Here is a 17338-nt window from a genome sequence, read left to right on the forward strand (position 1 = left end):
CTATGATTTCCAGTTTGGTTTATTTAAAGTGGAGTGAGAGGGGCTTCCCTGTCAGTCTAGTGGTTAAGACTCCACGCTTCCACTGCAGGGGGCACGGGTTCGATCCCTGGTCGGGGAAATAAGATCCTGCATGCCATGCGGCACGGCAATAAATGAATGAATGGAGTGAGAATTTAGGTACTGGTGAAGCAATATGAATGTAGACTCCTTCTAGATTTTTAGTTTTTTGCTCCAATTTTTTTTATTGTTGTCACGACCATATCTAATTCAAAAGTAAGTTTTTAATAAGTATTTTTTAGTTTCTCCAAAGTATTTAATTTAGTTATCCAGTAACAAAAGCAATTTGTTTTTTTGCGTAGTTCAATTTTATTTTTTAATTATATATGCTAGGACTTCCCTGGTGGCGCAGTGGTTGAGAATCTGCCTGCTAATGCAGGGGACACAGGTTCGAGCCCTGGTCTGGGAAGATCCCACATGCCGCGGAGCAACTAAGCCCGTGCGCCACAACTACTGAGCCTGTGCTCTAGAGCCTGTGCGCCACAACTACTGAAGCCCGCATGCCTAGGGCCTGTGCTCTGCAACAAGAGAAACCACTGCAAGGAGAAGCCCGTGCACCACAACAAAGAGTAGCCCCTGCTCGCCACAACTAGAGAAAGCCCTCACGCAACAATGAAGACCCAACACAGCCAAAAATAAATAAAATTAAATCTTTAAAAAAAAGTTATATATGCTAGTGACATTCAGATATGGGATCAAACACAGCTGATCCTCGCTATGCAGATAGCTCCTGGTGGAAGGAGTGGTACAATGACAAAGGATGGAGTATGTGATAGCATGAGGTTTTCCTTTACCAGAGGCATCCGCCAGCACATGTAACCTGGGAATGCGGTGTTGCCACTCAGTCTAGCAAGTTGGTTAGGAGAGTGTTTCCTGCATATCGACATGAGGAATTTCGAAATTATATTACATATATTTTACTCTCCCCTGCCAATTGCCCATTCAGTTATCTAGATCTTTATTTTAATAAGCATTTTGAATACTAACCATATACTAGGCAATATGATAGGTGTGAAAGAATATAATGAACGGAAAGATCGAGGGCTGGGTCTGGCTCACAAATTTGTGTTTTGCTTGACCTGTGCAATATTTAAAATTTTTGGCTTAATAGCTTATACAAAAAAAAAAAAAAAAAAAAAAAAAGGAGTGTCAGGCTTCTGGCGTCTCTTGACAAAACAAAACATCCAGCAACAGTGGGCCACATTCTTAAATGACTTTGGTCAGAGCTGAGTAGAGGCAACCTCTGTCAGTGGAATTTGTGTTCTGCAATTTGCTGCTGCCCCCCAATGGTGCTCCCTCTCTTGCTATTTTTGGTTTTGGGGTTTATTTGTTTTTGTATAGTTTCTTAATGAATTCAGTCTAAAATTACAAGGCAAAACTTACAGTGTGGTAAAGTCATTTCTGTGACAGCTAACACATGAATCATGAGTAATGTCATGCTGATTTGTATACTTCTTGTTCTGTCGAACATTAAAACGAAAAGCATCAGACAAGATGGCATAGATTCGTTTCTCCTTGCTCCTCCCCCCTAAGCACAGCTACAAATTCTGGACAATAATAAGAAACAACCAAAGGAGAATTCTAAAAGATGAAAAGAGGAAGGCAAACTAGCTAGGGACTCTAGGGCTAGAAGAACAATGTAGTAGCGGGGGACTTTACAAGCCCTCCACCAACAGAAGGGGACCCAGGCCCCGGATTTCTGGATCCCAGCCCCACAATAGAAGGTGGCTCAAGCAGACTCGTTCCTCACTCACATCTAACCGGTGGCCCTCCAACAGCACCAGGCGATCCCAGCAGCACCTGTAAGACAGATCGACTGGGACCTCTGCTGATGGCAAGTGGCCAGGAAAAGGGCTCTCCTTCCCCACCACACCTGAGACTTCTCTCCCTCACCAAGAGATGCCAGGCATCTGGGTGGCCCTGACAACAGGGATCCTGCCACAGAGGTGACCTAGCCCCAGAAGTCTCTTTGTCCCTATGGGCCTGAGACTCCCCTCCCCCACCTAGAGGTAACAGACAGCTGGGGGCACATCAGTAAGGGGGATCCTGCCGCAGCAAGCAGCCCAGCCTGGGAAGCCCCTTTGTCCTCATAAGTATGAGACTCCCCTCCCCCACCCAGAGACACCTGGCATCCAGGTGGCACTAGCAAGGGAGATCCTACCACAAGTATGTGGTCCAGGAAACCTCTTTATCCTCATGGGCCTGAGATGCCCCTCTCCCACCCAGAGATGCTGAACAGCCAGGTAGCACCAGTCGAAGGGGGTGCCACTACCCCAAAAACCCTAAACGAGAAGCCTCTTTGTCTCTGCATGGACGTGGGCTAGGATGTGTTCCTCATCCACGTTAGAGAGACCAGCCAGGCGCCCAGGCCTCAGGAAGTTCCTTCCAGCCCCTCAGCAGTACCAGCAGAAACTGGTGGGAGCCCCAGTGGTACCTTGTCAACCAAACATATCAAAATAGCATTGCAAAGGCTCTGAAAACTAAATTGTCACTGTAACTACAGCCCACAAAAGTAGTCCGGGACCTGCACGCTAACCCTAGACAGGGTGACTGCCTTCTAAAAGACAAGATTTAAATAAGACCTTGAACCTGCTAACATTATAGCCAAAAGGTCCAGGATACATTAGAAAATCACCCTATACCAAGAACCAGGAAAATCACTATTTGAGTGAGGAACGACAACTAACACCAAGTTAGTTGATGCCAACACCAAGATACTGCAGTTACCTGATAGCGATTTAAAATAGCCATCATAAATATGCTTTAACAGCAATTAAAAATTCTCTTGAAACAAATGAGAAAACTGAAAGTCTCAACAAGGGAATAGAAGTTATAAAAAGGGAACTAAATGGAAATTATAGAACTGAAAAATACAGCAACAAATGAAATACTTGCTGGATGGGCTCAGTAGTAGAGTAGAGGTGACTCAGCACAGAATTATTTAACTTGAGGACCAATCAATAGAATTTACCCAATCCGAACAGAGAGAAAATACATTGAAAAAAAATGACCAGAGCCTCAGGAAGCCGTGGAACAGTAAAAAAAATCCAGCATTCAGATAATTGGAGTCCCAAAAGAAGGATCAAGAGAGTGGGGCTTAAAGAATAGATTATGCTGGGGACTTCCTTGGTGGTCCAGTGGTAAATAATCCGCCTTCCTATGCAGGGGACGTGGGTTTGATCCCTGGTCGGGGAACTAAGATCCCACGTGCCGTGGGGCAACTAAGCCTGCGTGCCACAAACTACAGAGCCCACATACCCTGGAGCTAGCGTACCACAACTAGAGAGAGAAGAAACCCCGCAGGCCGCAACTAGAGAGAAGCCCGCGTGCCGCAACGAAGAGCCTGTGCCACACGCCTCAACGAAGACCCCGCCTGCCGCAACTAAGACCCCACGCAGCCAAAAAGAAAAAAAGAATACATTGTGCTGACTGGGAACAGGTTAAAAAAACACCTTAGAGATTTTGAGGTCCTAGCAACAGTTGTATAACATTAATGTGTGATGGTATCCATCTGTATGATTATAATTTTCTTCTTTTCTGGTGGACTCAGTAACTTGTGTTTAAGGTTAGAGAATAGTGGTGGCTGAATGGTTCCAGAATTGAGGATTTTTGGAGTAGGTGCAATGGAACAACAAGAGGGGTGAGGCATTTGATGACATACGTAACAGGACTTGAAGTGATGAAACATGGTGTCTCTGGCAGGTAGGAAAGGACTCAAGGCTAAGAGGTAGCTAACAGACATAGAGAGAAGGCAAGGGTCAAGGCACTAGTGGTCTTGATGTGGTGAAAAAGCCCATGGAGGGGCACAGGAGAGTGAGAGAGCTGAATGATGAGTCAGTCCAAGATGATGTGTTTCTCTTGGTAGAAATAGCACGTACTTGTGCTATTGAATTTTTGCCTGGTGAAATGAGAGACTGGGTTTAATCTTGGAAAGAAGGAAGGTTAAAAGGTTTCAGCATTTGAAGGCATAATAAAGGAGTTATTTACGTTTAATAACATTTTAAAATAAACAACTATTGTGTTGTTCACCTGAGATACTGGTATAGTTCATGTGAGAAAAATGTAATGCAGAACAAATACCTGGAGCCGTACTTCCCTGCTGGAGTCTTACATATTTCTTTGAGACATAGGTCTTGGTTTTAAAAGCACTTTCATCTAATTAATCTGTGTATTGCTTAGTTTTCCTTGGGTATATGTGCTCGCTGGCTTCAGTTGTTGCAACTTAAATATAGATAACTCAGTCACAGAGCATCACTGAGAGGTACTTCATTTAGACTTAGAAAAACTGCTGGACCCAGATATTTGACCAAATAACATCCTTCTGACTTCTCCCAACTGTTATCCAGTCCTACAGATAAACAGCATTGACTATATCTTTGGTATTTTCAGGTGGTTTACATCTTGGAAAAAAAACATTCCCGTGCAGCGACTGGCTTCCTCAAACTCTTGGCCGATAAGAACAGTGAACTGTTTAGGAAGTATGCCCTGTTTTCTCCCTCGGACCACCGGGTGCCCAGAGTTTATGTACCTCTCAAGGACTGTCCTCAGGACTTTGTGACCCGGCCTAAAGATTATGCCAACACGCTGTTCATCTGCCGCATTGTGGACTGGAGGGAAGACAGCAACTTTGCCCTGGGGTAGGTGGCCTCTGGCGAGAAAAACCACAGATCCCAGACAGAGCTTGGTTTAGGTAGCATTTACGTAAACTTTTTTATGTGTGTATTTTAATTACTATTTCTTCATTAAAGCATGCGTACTAGGTGTGGTTCTTCAGAAATCACCCTTAGCTACCACCTCAACTGGCCACCTATAGGTTCCTTGAATTGCCAGGCAATAACCTATTTTGTTTGTTTTTGGTTTTTGGCATAAAACATAAGCACATTCTGAACCTCTGCTTATTTCCTGTTATGTTATGAATCCTGTTTGTACTTGTGAACTTGAAAAGAATTCATTGTATCAAACAATCAGATCCCTCCTTTCAGACACTAGTGTTAAAATGTGTGAAATTCCAGGGGTATTCATGGGACCTCAGTCTCCCATGCTTTAAAATATGAATGTAAAGGTATGTTTGAATGATGTGCTTTTTTGGTATTGATCCTTCAGAGGTTTCACTTATGGCATTAAACATTAAATTACCCTACTGTAAACAGGGAAAGGTACCATGTTTTTAGGGAAGCTTTCAGAAACCAGTCTAACTTAAATATAGATTATATAGCCAGAGAGCACCATGGATAGCCATTTCCTTGTAATCTGAAGAAACTGCTGGACCTAGCTGTTTGATCAAATGCTGTGCCTGTTTCCTTCTTACAATTGGTATTCATTTTGAAAGAGAAGTGGTATAAAGTTTTAGGTATATCTGTAGCCCTTTATTATAGATGGTGTCTGGTTTATGCTTAGGTTTCATTTTAGGAAATGAAAATAAAGGCATACAAGCTAGAAAAATTTGCTCTGACACTACTTTTAGTCTAATTTGGTGACTTGCTTGTTGGTCATCTAACTTGTACAGGATGGACCCTCCTGGGAATGTTCCGTGATTATGAGTGCAGACACTGGATGGCCACAATGTGCTGCTTTGATGAGGTTTATTCTCTGCTTAGCCTTTTATGGTTAGTGAAGTAAACCAAATCAAATCTGTGTGTCCTAATGCAATTTAAGAAATACTATCCTGGGCCACTTTCTCAGTGATATGAAGATCACTGTGATTTAGATGATCTCAGAGCCACTCAGGAACAGTTGCACTTTCTTTTTTGCTCTCAAGTGGTGGGATTGCAATGTCATCATTTTGAAGCCTAACTCATTATCCAAAAGTGACGTCAACCCCTTGAGCCCTAAATAGCCCTTCTCAGCGGCTTGCCAGTTTCTCACCATCCACTCAAAAGGCTCGATAATGGCTGTGCCACCTGGCCCTGGTGATTGTGCCCACCACACTCTGCTTGGCAGTGAAAAGGGAACACTTTCACATCAAGGCAGGAAATCCAGCCTTGTCTTTTATCTGCCTTTCTGTCATATCCCATTGTGTATACTTGATTGGGCTGTTTCCTTAGTTTTTGAGCTGTAAGGGTGTAGTCAGGAAATCTTCACAGAATGAGTTTCTCTTATTACTCAGATGGCCCTTCAGGTGCTTTTTTTAACAGATGCTCCCTTACTTCATCAAGAACTCTTTTCTTGTGGGTAAAGTACAACAATAATCAAAAAAGGAGCCAGGCCTTTGAAGCAGCAAGGACATTCTCTGAATCTAAAGAAAGAATATTTTAAAATAATAACCATATATTAATCATCTATTTTTCAAAATGCAAAAGTTTGAAGATTCTCATACTTAGATGGAAAACTGTGCTTTTTCTCTACCTTTTTACTATAAAGACATTACAAATTGTCTTTTATGGAAATAAGCCTTTTAAAATCTTTGTGGAAAAGAGAAAATTTATCTCAAGAAATAAAATGTGGCGGGTTTTCATGATGAAGTTCTCAGCTGACATCTGTCTCGTGAGGGGTGTGTGCTGCAGCTGTTGCCTGTTGGTGGTCGCCTTGCTACTTTGTTCTGGCTATCTGTTACTGATCTTTAGGAGCTGAGGTCACCGTTTCCCAGTCAGAACATGCTGTGCTGTGACCGCTTGGGTTTCCTCTCTCATCTTTGCCAGGTTCTGACCCGGAGCGTGAAGGTAGTACTTGCTCTGGGTATGAATGTGAAAGCATAGAAACCATGCCTAAAAACCAAGTTTAACTGAAGCGCCTTTCTTTTGAATTTCTTCCCTGCTCCAACACTCTACCCTTAAAAATTATTGAACTTCTGCCTATATAATTGCTACTGATTATTCAAGTCCAAAGTCATTTACTTCTTCTGTAGTTAAATTCAGTTCACAAAGACAGGTGTTAATCATATGTGTAAGTCACTGCTGTATTGTGTGAGAAATACAAAGGTAAACAAGCTGTGGTTTCTTTATTTAAAGACATGATAACCTAATGCAGAAGGAGTTTACATAAATGTCCTAGGATTAATTTGATTCTAAGAAATGGAATCCTACTTGACCTAATTTAAATAAAAGTGGTGATTAATATAAGACATTGGTGGTTCACCTAAAACCCAGGGCAGTAAGCGTAGGCAGGTCTCATGAGGAGCTCAGAACTAACAAGGTGGCAAAGGAGTCACAGCTTCTCTCTCAACCACCCGACCAGTCCAGCCACCACATGGTATCTTTTCTCTACCGCTTTCTGCACATGAGTTGTATTAGTCTGCTTTTCTCTACACAGTAGTCATTTACCTGCTTGATAGCATACATGGCCCCCAAATGGTAGTGCCAGTCCTCTGCAGGTCACACACTGTAGTCTACAGCACAATACAGAATTCCTAGGGTAGAAGATCTTTATTGGTCTATTGAGAGAGTTATTTGCCTAATAGTTTTAAACAGAGGTAGGGGTCCGAGGTCCTGCGATCCACTGCCCCATTATCAGGGACTGGGGGACTCAACTCTCTGGCAAAGAGTGTGGGTAAAGCAGATGGACTGAATGTCCTGTCTCTTTGAGCTCTAGCTGTGGTACAAAGCAGAGTGTTGTAAGCTCTTCCATAGGAATATAATAATTTTCTGGAAGCTTAGAGGAGGTGGATGAAGGGGGAAATCCAGGGTTGCTTCTGGGAGAGTGGAAGCCTCTTTGCTAAAAGATCACTCTGATTCAGAGTCCAGAGTGGGTGGGAAGGGCCATGACTGAAAGCAAGCAGTAATAGGCTGTCGCACTAAGATGGGATGGGAGAACCTGAAGTAAAGGAGCTGCAGTGAGAGAAGCAAAAGGAATGAAAAGAGTCAGGGGAGATGAAGAAGGTAAATTTTCTCAGACATGGTAACCAATTGGAAGTGGGGCATGAAAGAGAAGGACAGAACCTTGAATGAACTCTCAGGCCTCTGACTTGCGTAATTGGTTAGATGATGGCATTTAATCGTAATTCATCAAGGACAACTTCATCTCCTACTGTTCCCTTCACTTATGCCTCATTGCTTGCCATTTCATTGCTAACTGTGTTCCTAGCTCCAGACTTCTGCACACTACACTTCCTTTCCCAGCAGCGGCTTTCTCCTCTCCCCAGTGTTTATTTAGTGAAATACTCAACTTTGAAACTTAACTCGGTCGTCTACTCGGAAAATGTCACCTCACTGAGTCCTCCGTCATGGTGCTCCCATAGTTTCTAATAATACCACTCTTAAAGCTCTCATCTGTTTGTATTGTAATTGCTTATGTAAGTTATTTACTTGGCCATGAACTTCTTTAGGACAAGGATGCTCAGTGAATGTTTGCTGGCTGGTCAGATGGGTAGATGAAAATGATTTGATGACCCCAAGGTCTTCAGCCGTGTTGGCTAGGAAGATGTTGTACCATAAATCAAGCTAGAAAACACAGGAGTAGTTTAGAACAGAAAGTGATGAGAACCAGGTTCTATGGTTTCAAAATCAACACTTGATAACAATATACAGTCAGTATATAACCGCAGGTGGAGAACCCCACATTTAGAATCTTTAACAAAAAGGTTAAGTAGCATGTGCACATTAATAGAATGTATAATTTCAGTAGCTTTGGAAGGGGCCTTCAGGAGGCCATCAGTCTTGGTGCCCCCTTCAGTGTAAGCATTGCTTCTCTGGCACTCCCAGTGGCACTTTGGTGCCTCCAGTTAAGGGAAGCCCAAAGAGAATTACAGTACTAGAGACCTGTAGTTGTTAAAAGTTATTTTTTATCTTGTTCTTGGAATTGCCATGAGAGATTTCAGTTGAACCTTATTCACCTCTATACGTTACATGCCACACTTTGATGAACCTTAGTCCTGTAATGCTATCAAAAATCTAAGGGTAATCTGTTCTTAGTGAACCCTTACTGGCTTTTCGGGATCACTGCTTTTTGTTATGCATCACAACGTATTTAGTACTTTTTATATTTAGTACTAGATTCTTGTCCAAGATACTTAAAAAGCCACATTGCCTTCCTTGCTGGAATGATTTGTAATTATATAATCAGACTTATAGTTTTAAGAGCTTCTCAACTCTCTTAAATCATCCTTCCCTTTAGAAACTCTTGCAGTGGAATTCATGCTTATACTTTCTCAGACCTTTGTGAAATCTGCTATCCTAAAGTATAGAGTTTACAGTCCCAGCCTTCTCTTCCAGGATGTCATGCACATGGAGATATCAAGGTCACTTTCTCCTAGATTTATCATGGTTTCTTCTTCTGGAATATTTAAGGATAAATCTTGAAGAAAATGGAAAAGTTTTACAGCAGCTACTGTGAAAAACATAATAATGTTTCTTGGCAACACTGAAGACTAACTAAAGATCTATGACATGAATTGACCTAGAGCAAACTGACATATTACTTTCTCTAGCAAACTTTGGTAGCTTTAAGAGATGGGAAGGAGGAAAATGAATAGGTCAGTGCATGTATAGCAGGGTTGAGAAATTTTTGGTTGAAAATGGATCGTCTAGGCTTAATGTCATAGTACTGCTCATTTTAAGAGAATGAAGGACAGCAGCTTCCATTGGAGAGAGTGACCGGGTGAGGTGAAAGGAGAGGAAGGGAAGTTCTGATTGACGATGTGTGTGGTGGGGAAGAAGTGGTTGATGGGGAAGGGGGTCTGTTCTGGTATCTTCTTCAACTCCCACCTTTGCACCTATAAGGTGTCAGTAATCAGACAATCAGAAATATTTGTTGACTAACAGAAGCAAATACTTTTACTATTCCGTTCAGGTTTGATAGATACCAAATTTCTTATGAGGTAGATATGAATTGGGGAGGTGGTCATTAAATTACATTATTAAACTGTATTTAGGAAAATGAAACAGTAACTAGGTTGGTAGAAAAAACAAACAGGATAAATTAGTTTGTTTCATTGAGGCATAGCCTACAAGATTTGCAAATTGAAAAATAGCTCTAGCTAGTCCTTCCCCCTGTGCAAAGAGTATTTCACCTTTTCAAGAGAATGTTCGTATCTGAAGACTCTTCTGAGGAAGAGGCTGTGTTATGTAATCCTAAAAACTTGTGTTACCAAACTTAGACTTTATAAGTCCTTTTTGGGGGGGTGTGGCTCTAGCTTGGCTGGTAGACAAAAAGCAAATCAGGCTGAGGAGGGGGCTCTTTTTTGTGACTGTTGGGCTCCACCTGGTGGCCTGGAAGGATCCGCTTTGGTAAAAGCTAATGTCTTCAACACTGAGAGCATCTTGGTCAAAACAGAGCAAAAGTAAAAGGAATGGAGGAGAGTGGTCCTGATGCAGGCTTTGTTTCCAAAGTGTTCCTTCCTTGTACCGTGTGCAGTCATTAACCCTTCTTCCACGGTTGTCAGCTTCATCCACAGTCTTCTTGAAAATATTATTTTAAAGTATTAGAGAACCGTAGCTACCATCAGCCTCCTCTTTGCTCCCTTCACATTGACATTAAGCTCTTCACTCTGAATCTTTAGGGCCTTCCCTAAAATCAGTCAGTGTTATTGAGCCTTGCTTCTCTTCCACATTCTGTCATCACTGATCTGCCCACACTTTTTTTTTTAAAGTCCCCAATTCCTCACCTGCTGCCTTCTGCTGCATCATAATACTGAGCCAGAAAAAGGGAAATGATATGTTCTTTCCTCCTGATTATAGAAAATAATACCTAAAATATACAGCTCAAGTATTTGCCATACTTTGTTTTCACTGTGTATTGTTACTGAAGTTCTGGGTGTGGCCATGTTTTGATTGTTCTCCACTTGCAGGTTCTCAGGGATCTGATATACCATTGTATCTGTTTGCATGGGGTTTCCAACATAGGCCAATATGCATGAAAGCATTTATGTGAGAGCGATAATGATAGTGATAATCACTCCAAGAATGTATGACTGCCTTCCTGTGTATAGCCTAGTTTTAAGGCTAAAACTTTATGAGGCTGTGTGGTAGAGGAAGGAGGATGAATGGCTTGCAACACTAATGTTGACTGTTAAGTGTTCCTATTTAAGGCACAGAGACCAATTCGAAGGACTTTCCTGTCTTAATTTCTTCTATCTGTAGCTGGCCCCTTCCCTCAGTAAGGTTTTTACTAGCACATTACGCAGAACAGTGGACCTAATGCTTATTTGTTGAGAATGTTTGCACATACACACAACTCCCAAGTGTAAGAAGCTGGGAGTGTTTCAGCACTGTCCTGATTAATCTTACAGTAGGACCCAGTTGTAACAGCGATTGTGAATGGGAACAGTGTTTGTGGAGGAACTCTGGTGAGTGAAAAAAATTGAGGTAGTGATCATTATAAATTGTTCTAATGAGGAAAACTTTCTATCTCACAACTATTTGTTATTGCAGTATCAAAATTTTTAAAAAATTGCAGTTTTTTCCAATACATACTCATTGTATATTTGATATTAAGATTATTTAAAACATGTGCTATAGAAAGTGAAAATTTTCCAGAATTTCATCCCCTGAAATAATCACTATTAAGGGTTGGGTATGTATTTGTCTAAAATATTGTTTTAAAATATTTATTGGACTTCCCTGGTGGTGCAGTGGTTAAGAATCTGCATGCCAATGCAGGGGACACAGGTTTGAGCCCTGGTCCAGGAAGATCCCAGGAAGTAGTTGTGGGGCACTGGCGGAGCAACTAAGCCCATGTGCCACGACTACCGAGCCTGCGCTCTAGAGCCTGTGAGCCACAACTGCTGAGCCCGCATGCCACAACTACTGAAGCCCGTGCGCCTAGAGCCCGTGCTCCACAACAAGAGAAGCCACCGCAGTGAGAAGCCCACGCACCACAACAAAGACTAGCCCCCACTCGTCGCAACTAGAGAAAGCCCGCGCACAGCAACGAAGACCCAATGCAGACATACATACATACATAAATAAATAAAATGAGGTTTCCTTTATTTAAAAAATATTTATTAATATTAATTGCAAAATATGTTTCACAGATAAAATAATACATGTAACACTTATGTAATTTTTGAATTCTTGTATTTAAACCAACCCTTGAACTCACCACCCAGATTAAGAAATCTGTCACAATACTGTTGAAGCTCCCTGTGTGTTCCTCTCTGTCCTAACCCCTAATTTTTTCCCAGGAGGTAACCACTGTCTCAGACATACACTTTTCTTTATAATTTACCCATATTTATATCCCTGAAAGTGTTAGTCTTTGCTTGTTTTTGAACCTTATAAAAAATACCATGCTACACAGATTCTTCTGTGACTTGCTTTTTTTTCATTTAACATTATGTTTCCAAGATATATTCATATATTTCATTCATTTTAATTCGTAATATTTCTATTTCCTGAAATATACTATAATTTGTTTATCTAGCAGTGCATATTTGGGTTGAACCAAGGTTTCTGCTATTATAAACAATGCTCCTATGAACATTCCAGTGCTTACTAACTGGTTTCTCTAGACTCTACTTAAGAGTAAAATTACTGCATCATCTGTGATACATATGTGCATGTTTAACTTTACAACTTTACAGCCAAATCATTTTCCAAAGTGGCGGTACCCATTTTTAGTCCTACCAGCAGTGTTTAAACTCCATTGCTTCACATTCTTATCAACATGTGATATTGTTAGACTCTTCAGTTTTTGCCAAACAAGTGGATGTAAAATGGTATCTCATTGTGATTTCAATTTGTATTTTCCTAATTACTGATGAGATGGCGCACCTTTTCATATATTTATGGTCATTATGTTTCCTCTCCTAGAGATTATCTTTAATGTTTTTACTCATCTTTTTCACAGTTAATTTTTTGTTTAGATAATTTAGATTTAAAATTGCAAAAATGGTACAGAGAGTTCCTGTATCCCCTTTACCCAGCTTCTCCTTATGTGAACATCTTTATATTATCATAGAATATTTACCAAAACTAAGACATTAACTTTGGTACAATACTGTTAAATAAAGTATAGGATTTATTCAGATCTTATCAGGTTTTCCACTAACCTCCTTTTTCTGTTTGAGCATCTGGTCCAGGATCCTACATTGCAGTTGTCATATCACTGTAGTTTTTCCAATTTGTGATAATTCCTCAGCCTTGTCTTTCATGACCTTGACACTTTTGAAGAGTACTGGTCAGTGATTTTGAATGTTTCTCAGTTTGGGTTTGTCTAATGTCTTCTCATGATTAGACTGAGATTAAGCATTATTGGGAAGGATACCACAAAGTGATGTACATCATATCAGGGGGTACGTGATATCAGTATGTATACTGGTGAAGTTAACCTTGATCACTTGGCTAAGATGGTATCTGCCAGAATTCCTAACTTACTATTTTCCCTTGTAAATACTATACTATATTCTGGGAGATATTTTTTGAAACTCTGCAATTCTCTTTTTGCTTAAACTTTCACTCATTTTAGCATTCTTTTTTAATTGGGCTGTTTGTCATTTGATTTTTTGGAGTTTAAAAAAATATTTTAGAAAGTAGTCTTTTAGCAGTTAATAATACGGAAAATATCTTTTCCTTGGTTTAAGAGTTGTCTTTTCATGTTGTTAATGTTAACTTCTGAAGAACAGACACTTTAAGTTGCATTTTCTAACTTTTTGGTGCTGGTATATAAAATTACAGTTAATTTTTGTATATTAATTCTTTATCCAGACACCTTGCTAAATCCCCTTATTAATTTTAATACTTTGGGTATAGTTTTCTTTGGATTTTTAATGTAGATAATCATATCATTGGTAAACAGATTTGTTTCTTCAATTCAAATCCCTAAAACTTTTATTTCTTTTTCAAATCTTCCTGAACTGGCAACTCACAATTGGGAAGGAGATATTTTCCACACAAATAAGTAATGACAGTTCAATTTTGAGTGAAAGAAATAGTAGCAGGCATTTTTTTCTTGTTCCTGATTTTTTTGATATTAGTATTAATAACTTTGCTAACGTGGCAGCTGGTTATTAAAGGACTCAAGTGTTTACCTAGATCCATGTTTTGGGTTTTATTTATTTTTTTACCATCTTCTGTTTTCTTAGTTTTCCTTTGGAGTTTCAAGGAGGAATAGAATGCCTTTTTTGCAGGCTCAAGAGCATTAATTTGTTTATTTATTCAACCATCATGTATTGGGCACTTAAGATGAACAAGCATCAGTGTAAGATACAGAAACAAAGAAATGTTTATTCTCTTTAGGATGATTCTCCTCATCTATAATAAATAAGAGCTGTACAATACCTAAACCACTATTACACAGCTAGAAAGAGGCATGTGCCAGAAAGGAGATATAATCAAAGGAGAGTGATAATACTGAGGAGAGAGATCTGCTCTGGGGAAGGGATGACTTCTTGGTCTTGCTGCTATATTCCATGAAGGTGAAATGAGCTTGTTTTATTTTTGGGGGGCCTGGTTCAACATGGAAATCATAAAGGGAGTGGCTTTAAGATAGAAATACATTGCTTAAGGAAGGAGCCATTAATAGTATTCTTATGCTCTAGAACCAGCTGTACCATGTCAGTGTGTACTGAATATCTACAAGATATATGATGTGAACAGTCCTGAGATTTTATTTTTGGTAGTAAGAGCTTTATATTTTCTGTTGCAGAGTGAAGGGAAGGAAAGGAAAGTTTGCTTCTCATGGAAGATATTTTAAAATATTTTTATATTAGTTAGGATGCTTTTACCACCAAGTGATAGAAAACCCTGACCCAAAGTGACTTAAATAATAAGGGAATATATTATCTCACACAAGTGGGAATCCAGAGGTTGTGCAGACTTCAGGCCTAGTATAGTCAGTGACTTGATATTATCAGATTGCCCTTTGCTGTTTTCAGTGATCTAGCAGTGGATTCTCTACGGCTGTGAAGATGGCTGCCAGTGTGGTCAAGCTGCATGCTTTCTTGATCACATCAAACAAGGAAGGGGGAAATTCTATCCACCAACCATGATATCGATTATGGTCTCCAGGGGAGCTATGCTCTGATTTTATTAGAATAATGAAGCTCTAAAGATGAGATGAGTTCCCTCTATGAAGAAGATTAGGTTTCTATTAGGAAGGAGGAAGAGGGGATTGAATGTTGGTTAGGCAACCAGCACTGGGCACCATAGTTTCATTATAATAAATGTTTCTATAATTTTTTTATTTTTTATTTATTTTTTAAAATTTATTTATTTATTTATTTTTGGCTGTGTTGGGTCTTCGTTTCTGTGCGAGGGCTTTCTCTAGTTGTGGCAAGCGGGGGCCACTCTTCATCGCGGTGCGCGGGCCTCTCGCTATCGCGGCCTCTCTTGTTGCGGAGCACAGGCTCCAGACGCGCAGGCTCAGTAATTGTGGCTCACGGGCCCAGCTGCTCCGTGGCATGTGGGATCTTCCCAGACCAGGGCTCGAACCCGCGTCCCCTGCATTGGCAGGCAGATTCTCAACCACTGCGCCACCAGGGAAGCCCTTTCTATAATTTTTAAATTAAAAATGTTACAACGTTAAAGGAAGTTTAGAAAATAAAGAAAATAGTCACTCATAATCCTTTTTCTCTAAAAAAAATCAACACCATTCCCTTTTAATCTTTTCATAAATGTTTTTACATAGTTAAATTATACTATTCTTAAATACATTTTATTTTTTTACTTTATGTCATAGTCATTTTTATGTTGCTACATCTTCAAAATTATTTTTTAAATACATAATACTCAGTTGAACAAATATGCCATGGTTCAGTTTATCATTTACCTATTAGTGGAAATCTAGATAACTTCTTTTACTCATTTGTCTCAGTTTTATTTTTTAGAACAGTTTTATATTTACAGAAAAATTGTCAAGATAGTACAGAGAGTTCTCATATACCCCCGCACCTAGTTTCCCCTATTGTTAACATGTAGTATGGTGCATTCGTTACAGTTAATGAACCAAAACTAATATGTTATTATTAACTAGGGTCCATACTTTTATTCAGAAATCCTTGATTTAAAAAAAAAAATCTAACGTCCTTTTTCTGTTCAGGGCTCCCATTTAGAATACCTGTATATCACATTTAGTTGTCATGTCTCTTTAGGGTCCTCTTGGCTGTGAGAGTTTCCAAGTTATTTGGTTTTTTTTTTTTTTAATTCTTTATCAATCATAACTTTTATTTTTATTTTTTTAAAATTAATTTATTTATTTTTGGCTGTGTTGGGTCTTCGTTGCTGTGTGCGGGCTTTCCCTAGTTGGGGTGAGCAGGGGCTACTCTTAGTTGTGGTGCGCGGGCTTCTCACTGCGGTGGCTTCTCTTGTTGCCGAGCACAGGCTCTAGGCCTGCGGGCTTCAATAGTTGTGTCTTGCTGGCTCTAGAGAGCAGGCTCAGGAGTTGTAGCGCACGGACTTAGTTGCTCTGCGGCATGTGGGATCTTCCTGGACCAGGGCTTGAACCCGTGTCCCCTGCATTGGCAGGCGGATTCTTAACCACTGTGCCACCAGGGAAGTCCCCCAAGTTATTTTTGAAGGACATATTTTAGTGCAGAGTAGGTTGCTTTTTAAGAGAATTGGCCATTTAAAAAATTTATTTATTTATTTATTTATTTATTTATTTATTTATTGGCTGCGTTGGGTCTTCATTGCTGCATGCAGGCTTTCTGTAGTTGCGGCGAGCAGGGACTACTCTTGGTTGTGGTGTGCGGGCTTCTCATTGCAGTGGCTTCTCTTGTTGCAGGGCACAGGCTCTAGGCGCATGGGCTTCAGTAGCTGTGGCTCGTGGACTCTAGAGCTCAGGCTCAGTAGTTGTGGCTCCCGGGCTTAGTTGCTCCACAGCATGTGGGGTCTTCCCGGACCAGGGATTGAACCCGTGTCCCCTGCATTGGCAGGTGGATTCTTATCCACTGCGCTACCAGGGAAGCCCCTGGCCAGACATTTTGATGCAACATTGAATCATAGTTGTCCTAAAGCAGCTGTTATCATCTTTTCAGACAGTGAATAGAAGAGAGAAATGGCTTAGAAAGTTGTAATATTTGAACTGTAACACATGAAAGGGAAAGTTACTTTCAGTATTCATTTAAAATAAAATTTGCACTGAAATAAAAATATAAAACAAATCCTTCTGTAAGAGAAATACACAATGTGTAAGTCAGTTCCTTACTAGCTTCTGCTTTTGTTTAGATCCCAAGGTATTTTGGTTTTTAGAGTGATGGCAGAATTTATAAGTAGACAGCATATGATTCTTTCTGAGGCATCTAGGGTCTGAATACATGAGCTCTTATTGCTGACCTGTTCGATTTTTGTCTCCTGCAAGCTATCTAGTCTATGCTACTATCAAATGCATCTTGAGTGAAAACCTATAATAAATTTATTTAAATATGATATTTGATAAACATTCTCTGCAACTTAGTAAAATTAATGTTAAT

General features: G+C 40.1%; 1 protein-coding gene across 7 annotated transcripts in view; it reads left to right on the top strand.

Annotated features, from left to right (window-relative positions):
* DIS3L2 (DIS3 like 3'-5' exoribonuclease 2) overlaps positions 1-17338 on the top strand; it is a 371579-nt gene that overhangs the window by 156543 nt on the left and 197698 nt on the right. For all 7 annotated transcript variants that reach the window (XM_059928940.1, XM_059928939.1, XM_059928944.1 and 4 more), the window contains one exon: positions 4447-4694. In XM_059928940.1, the coding sequence (XP_059784923.1) occupies positions 4447-4694 (248 nt within the window). The remainder of the gene's footprint in view (positions 1-4446; positions 4695-17338) is intronic.

Source organism: Balaenoptera ricei, chromosome 7 (genome assembly GCF_028023285.1).
Source record: "Balaenoptera ricei isolate mBalRic1 chromosome 7, mBalRic1.hap2, whole genome shotgun sequence".
Lineage (NCBI taxonomy): Eukaryota > Metazoa > Chordata > Mammalia > Artiodactyla > Balaenopteridae > Balaenoptera > Balaenoptera ricei.